Below are 7,285 nucleotides of genomic sequence, written 5' to 3'. Positions count from 1 at the left end.
AGCATGATGCTGCCACCTCCATGCTTGATGGTAGGTTTGGTGTTCTTGGGGTTAAAGGCCTCACCTTCTCTCCTCCAGACATATTCCTGCTCAGTGTTTGTTCCATCTGACCAGAACTTTCCTCCAGAAGGCCTTTTCTTTGTCCATGTGACCAGCAGCAGACTTCAGTGGAGCTTTAAGGTTCTGCTTCTGGAGGAAGAACTTCCTTCTCCATCAGCCTCTCAGCTCATGTTGATGTCAGACCCTGTGGACACTGAATCTGACCGTTTCCTGCCGTACTCTGTTGGAGATCGGATGCCAAAGATTTAGAAGGGATGCATACAATGAATGACTGGTATCAGCAGTGTCAGTATGACTGTTGGGCTGTTCCTTGAAAACGTAGCTTGTGGGGTCACTTTCCAGTTCAAACCTCATCCCAACATCAGTTTAATGACCAGATGTTGAGGTTGAAAGTAATATTGAGCAAAATTCAAGAATAAACTGCTCATTTCCGACACCACTGAGCTCATTTACCCAACCAAAAGCACGTTCCACGTCTTTACATTACATGTAGCATCCATAATAAGTCTCGCCAGGACTCATGTCCCACAAGTTGCTGCTTCTTTTCAAGTGAACTATCCAATCTGTGTGTGTAATATGCATGTATTTCCTGTCTCAGGTCATCTACAGGGTTTTGGATCCAGCCATCAGGATCGAGGACCCGTACAGCCCCAACATCCAGAGTAGGTTCCACACAACACTTGTTCCTGTCTGATGGTTTTTTTTTTTATTATTCTAAAATATCAAAACATCAGCTTATGAGCGTTCTGTGCAGATGGAAGTTTTCTTGATTTAAGAGGTAATAAAAGCGTGTTGAAACCGTGTCGCTGGTGTAAAAATAAGCTTTCATTGCCGTCACATCATGAAGTACATGCTCCTGTAATGACGTAAACAAAGCAGGAACGTAGTAAATCCAACGCAAACGTCAAAGCGAAACCTTAAAGCTTTGCTCTAAGTGTTCCTCAGGCGATTCCGGCTTTTCCTCTCTGAGCTCAGTCCACATTTGTCGCCATGAATCAAACTCCTGCAGACACAATTAGCGCTTGTTATCCGGCTATGACACGCCGCAGACGGTAAATCTGGACTCTCTGGGGTGCGAAACGTTCCCCCGCTGCGTGGAAGACATGGCGAGATGTGAAAAGCAGCTGTTTCTCTCCCACACAGATCTCCATGTCCTGGAATCGTGTTTAGACTGGCAGCACATGAGAGCTTTTCCCAGAAACAGCGTCCGTCCTCCTGCTCTGTTGTCAAATATCTCAGTCCAACGAAAGCTAAAAGATCCACGTTTACTGTCCAGACAATCGATCAGCAGCGTCCAGCTTCGTTCTTCTTTGGTAGCTTTTTATTTCTGCGTCATTTGAGTGAGAACCTTTTGGACTTTCTTTGGCTTTCTCAGCCCAACAGCAAACCTGATATCTGATCCTGACCATCTCTGACCCAAAGTATTTTGAGATAATACAGATGCTGCGAGGAAACCTGAGAACAGAAGAGTCATTTTGTTTCTGGCAGCTTCTCTGTGAATCAGCCGCACGAGATTAAAAATGGAAAAAGACGATTTAAATAGAAGTCTTTGTGAAGAGAAATCCACTCTTAAACCTTCCTCTGCACAACAACTCAGACACTGACATGCTCCCAGACTTCCTCTAGTAGGAGTATTGAGGTGATTTTTATAGATTGAGGGGTAATATTTCTTTTCCAAAGGGGGGCAGTTCCTGTGATGTTCTTCTGGCGTTTATAACATTTGAAGATGTGAACATTTTGACCACTATCGTTTCAGATTCTTCTTCAGTCTTTACATTGCAACCAAGTTTAAAACATTCTTTTCTAAAATAACAATCTTACAGCTAAAATTTGCCGTTGACTCCTTTCTAATAGGTTTCCGGTATCACTGCTTGCTGTTTAAATGTCTTCCTCGGTTAACAATCAGTTTAAATAAAGTCAGAATTAGCTGACAGTGGAAATGCTCAAATATTAAATGGATTGTTAGCTGTGCAAGCGACTCGCTTTAGGGGTCGACAGTGTCAATCTGCCAGACATTCATCAACATTAGAGTTTGTTCAGCACTTTGTTTTCTTTGTTTACAACCCTAAGATGCAGAATTAAGATGATGAACTGGATAAATTTTACCTCCAAAACATCAGCATGTTAGCATTCTCACCGTTAGAAGACAATAAAACCCAACAACTCCAAATAAAAGACAATAAACTGATCAGAATGCAGCCAGTGGACTCGCTGTAGGTGCATCATCCAGAGCATCGAGCACGACTGGCTGCTCCAGATGAACTGTGAGATAATGATGACGTCAGCGACGATACTTCACAAAGCACCAGAATGTGACGTTTGCTGTCAGAGACCCGCCTTTGCAAAGTACAGCTTCACGCTTCTGTTTTTGCTGTTAATGGCTGGTTTTGGGCTCCTTTTACGTAAACGTGCAGCAGCTTGACGCGTCTAAATGACTCCCTCTGGTGACGTCGTTCTGCAGACGTCATGGATGGGAGTTTTAATTAGCGTTTTCTGCAGAAGTGGACAAGTCCAGTCGCTTTCTAAGATTTCAGTAAACGTCTCTCGTGCACAGATTGAGTCACATAAACTAGGAATCGCTGTGAAAGTATATATAGTTTAAGTTGCTCTCATGTTATCAGTCTGTAAAAGCTGCTTTTTTTCCATCAGGAGTACAGTTTTAGGCTCCGTATGATGTTTAGACTGAACCGTCAGATACTGCAGTCATGAAGATTACATGGAAATAAAACAATGAAATAAGTTTTAACACCTGCAGCTTGTAGGAGACAATAAAACGCTTCATGTTCTCGCAATCGTAGCTGTTTCATCTCAACATTTTTCTTGGTTTCCGCTCCATTGTGCCGTCACGTCTGCATGAAGCCGTCGAGCATCCATGTCTGAATGACGACATAAATCCAGCAGCAGTCATTCGTTGTCTGAACAGAGCCGGTAATATACCCTGTACATGGGTCCGGTTCTGCTGAAAGCTGCTGCTTGCTTTGTTCCTCGCTGAGTCGCAGGAACAGAGTCTCAGTGTTGTGGACGGATTAGCTCTCGTCTGTCGCGGCGAGATTCTGTTACTGCAGACGAAGCTGGCGGTGCAGGGTCAGAGTTTGGAGGAAGTAAATCCTCCCGCTCCGTCTTAAAATGACAGGACGTTTTTCAAACGATGCTTGTGTCTTGGATGCTCTTCGTCATCGTTATTATAATCCTCATGTTGATAACGATGCTGAAACTGACGCATCACTTCCTGCCTCATTTCCTCGTCCAAATAATAGAGTTATTTTAGGATTTGATGATGCGAGTGTTCTTAAAGGCAGAAAATGCTCGTGCTGTTGACGCTTGCAACTCTTAATATTCTTGCATTTTGTCTTTTTTCATAGATTTATTGTCGGTCTTCTGGAAATATGACTAAATCTGCTGCAGGCGTGTGTGTTTCATAGAACATGTAGAGTTATAGTTGCATTAAAAACAGAATTTTTACAAGCAGATGACAGCTTTTGTTCATCTCCTCTGATGGTTGAAAGTGAAAATAGGCCCAGAGGAAGCAGAAAAGCTGCAGGACTTGGAGGTGTGTGTGCTCCTGTGAAAGTGCATGGAGGTGTTTTTGCACATTAGCTTGCGTGCTGAACAGCTGGACTGCAGCAGTGGAAGCTGCTCTCAGACTGACAGAGTGCAAAGACGGACGAGTCCCTCCGGAAAAGGAATCGTCTCCCTCCGCATAGTTTGAGACGATAAAGAGGCAGGATGAGGGAGGAGTCGTATCAGCGACAGCTTCCAGCATCGTCCATCAGTTTGGGAGTTTTCTGACATTAATTACCTCTTATATTGACGTAGCATTAGCATTTTATGGCTGACATTGTCTCCTTAAGGGCCTCAGTGTCATTTATTTTTAAAATCTAATGTCAAATGAGTTGAACACACATCAAAGATTTAAACATTCATAGCAAATAGAACACAAGCAGGTTCTTGTAGGTTGTGAAAGAATCTCTGAATCAGGATCAGAAAGGTTTTATTCCCAAGTTGTTTTCACAAATGAGGAATCAGACTTTTACAGTCAACGGTATCATGAGAATTAAAAAGTGTAATTAAAGGATAATGAGTCATAAAATAGTAATAAAAATGCGTCCAGATGGTTCTGATCAGACAAACTGAAACCTCCTCAATCAACAGATATAAACACGCTTAAATATAAAATGCAGCAAAGACGTCGGGTTTGTTTCTGCAGCAAATGGTTCAGCCGTCACGTTGTATTAGCAGCGCTGCACATCTGCACGAGTATTATGGGATGTGACCAGCAAGGTGGTAGTTACACGGAGGATCAATCAGCCGGTTAATGATGTTCATGTGCCTGAGCAGAGCGGAAAACCTGCAGAACTTTGTGTTTTGTAACAGTTAGCAGAAGGTTAGGATGCTAACAAGAAGGTAACGTGCTCGTGGAGGATTTTTCTGACAGATTTTATTTGTGATGTAATTTTTAAAGTCAGACTTCAGTTCAGGATTCACTGTTTGATAGATTTAAAAACATAAAATGGAGTTTTACCATCAACAATGTGATTGCCACACGAGGAGGACAACAGGAGTTTGTAAAACCACCGACAAGAGTTTAAACTTTGGGTTAAAAGTTCAGCAATATGCTTTATAATAATGAAACTGGGCTTGAGCCAGTTCAAGCACGTAGTGAACACTGATCATCAGGCAGCAAAAGAAACCTCCAGTCTGCAGGAACTAAATAAAAGTTTTATCATTTAATAGCCGCATCTCGTTTGTCCTGTTTCTCGCTGCATTGTTCCAAAGTGTGATTTTAATTTAAGTTTGATTAGTTGTTCAGCTGCACTGCATCCCGCCTGTGCACAGATTTATTTTTACAGCTATTTTAGTGCAACAGAGACTAAATAGTTTACAGAGTGTAGGTGGGATTTTAACAAATAAAGAAGCTGCTTTCCGACGTGATTCTTGTGTGTTTTTAATCCTCTGTTAGTCTTTAGTTTATACTGTTTTTTACTGCTGCGCTCGTTTGACAGATGCAGCCATAAAAGACACGTTATTGTCCAATAATTAGGATTTTCAGCCAGTTTCAAAGCGTCTGCGCTGCTTTGTCCGGAGGCAGCAGAGCCTGTGACAGCCGATGTTTGACCTTAACCTCCATCAGACGGACTCCAGCCGAGCAGCAGGTTGTGAGGAGGCAACAGTCCAGCTGCAGGTCATGGTTAACTAGTCCTCTAACCAGCCACGGCTCGTTAACCAGCAATGCTTTGCGCTCCGCTGGTTGACTTCCTCCTTCTGGACCAAAGCGTTCTGTGTGTTTCGAGTCTTTTTCTTACATCAATTATTATTGTTTTTTGCCAAAAACTTCCTAAACTTCCATCGTACATGTTTTAAATTAGTACGAACTTAAAGATTCAACATGAAAAGAAGCTTTATTCTGAGTCGATGCAACCTGTTCCTCCTCTCTGTATTATTTCTTTTATACATTATTAGTATTTATGGGGGTTTACTATCCTTTAATGTCTAATTCTTGTGACCACAAGGCTTCTTTAACGCCCATAATCTGATATTACTTGTTCGGAAATAACTTTTTTTTTCATATTTATGATCAAGTATTTCACAATAAGTTTGGTTTTGTGTTATTGAGACATGCAGCTCTCGTTAACTTCTGCATTATCAAATTTTTTAACATATAAATGAGCTCAAAGGGGCGACTTTTCATGACGGCTTCAATTGTTTGTTCCATATTTCAACTCAGAGATGATTTAATCTACTTGTCTGATATCACAGATTCTGAATCCATGACCCGATGAGAAACAACAGTGAACATTTCAGGCTTTTATCTTTAATATTTCCTGAGATATTGTCGTTTAAACGGCTTTAAATTTCAATGTGTAAAAAAAAATAAAAAATAACATGATAAAAATGGGTCAGCGGGCAATTTTTAAATATAATTATCTTGTAAAGTATTTAATAAATCAATCTAAAATGTCACAAATATCTTTAGAAATATCCGTCAGGCAAATCACAGATGATCCAGACTACATTTGTGTATTAAATGTGATGATTTGAACACGTCTTATGCAATAAAACATTTTGATTTTATTGTGATTTACTTCATATTATGAGTGCAATAAATCAAGAACAACTTGAGGAAGTTTTTCCAAATTTGTCACAAACTTCTTGAAGATGAACTGAAGAGAATTTGGTCAATGTGGCTTCACAAAACACATCCTTGACCCTAATTCAAGAACTAATTATGGCCAAATTGTGCACAAATTAAAGCCTAAACTGATGAGATTTTAAACTCTAAAGGTCAAACTTAAACATAAACTTGACTGGTTTTGCATCTTCTTCCCATCAGACCAGCTGAAGATCACCAACCTGAGGGTGAACTTCACCAAGCTCCACACGCTGGGCGACAACCTGCTGGACCCCAGAGCCGAGATCAAGGAGAAGTACTACTACGCCATCTACGAGCTGGTGGTCCGCGGGAACTGCTTCTGCTACGGACACGCCTCCGAGTGCGCCCCCATCGAGGGCATCAGGGACGACATCGAGGGCATGGTGAGGACGCGAACCAGGCCGCCGTAGTTTGGTGTCCTTGCAGATTGCTTCAGCTCCCTCTCTTGTCTCCTGAAGGTTCACGGCAGGTGCGTCTGCAACCACAACACCAAAGGTCTGAACTGCGAGCAGTGCGACGACTTCCACAACGACCTGCCCTGGAGGCCCGCCGAGGGGCGCAACACCAACGCCTGCAAGAGTGAGTTCCACTGGGTTCTGCACCTGCAGGAGCTGATGGAGACCTTGGTGGTCGTGGAACCGTCCTAGCAGAACGTCTTGCAGGAAGTTTGGTTGGAATTTTATTGTTTAAACGAAAAGAGGAAACGTCCTGATTAGTGTTGGTTAAACTTTAGTTCAAACTTCTGGTCAGTTTATGAATTCGGCTCATATTTGCAGATCAAGAACTGAGAGAACCTTTAGTCAGGGATCTCCAGCTCTGGTCCTCGTGAGCTACTGTCCTGCAGGTTTTAGATGTTCCCGTACTCCTGACTCAGATTAGTGGATCTCCAACAGCTTGTTGTCAAGTTCTACACAAGTCTGTTAAAGATCCATGAATGTGAGTCAGGAGTGAACCTTCAGGACAGTAGCTCACGAGGACCAGAGTTGGAGATCTCTGCTTTCGATCTTTGAAGAGTTTGCAGTTATTAGTTCTCAGGGAAGGTTGTTCTTTCTGTTTCCACTGGAGGAACCAACA

General features: G+C 42.2%; 1 protein-coding gene across 1 annotated transcript in view; it reads left to right on the top strand.

Annotated features, from left to right (window-relative positions):
• The window catches only part of lamb2 (laminin, beta 2 (laminin S)), a 72,301-nt gene that overhangs the window by 34,089 nt on the left and 30,927 nt on the right, over positions 1-7,285 (top strand). Inside the window, exons 7-9 of the mRNA XM_008288263.1 lie at positions 659-722; positions 6,392-6,594; positions 6,670-6,790. Coding sequence (XP_008286485.1) covers positions 659-722; positions 6,392-6,594; positions 6,670-6,790 — 388 coding nt within the window. The remainder of the gene's footprint in view (positions 1-658; positions 723-6,391; positions 6,595-6,669; positions 6,791-7,285) is intronic.

The sequence above is a fragment of the Stegastes partitus genome, unplaced genomic scaffold (genome assembly GCF_000690725.1).
Source record: "Stegastes partitus isolate 25-593 unplaced genomic scaffold, Stegastes_partitus-1.0.2 Scaffold549, whole genome shotgun sequence".
Taxonomy (NCBI): Eukaryota; Metazoa; Chordata; class Actinopteri; family Pomacentridae; genus Stegastes; species Stegastes partitus.
The sequence above is the reverse complement of the archived record's forward strand: the minus strand, read 5'-3'. Positions and strand labels throughout refer to the sequence as shown.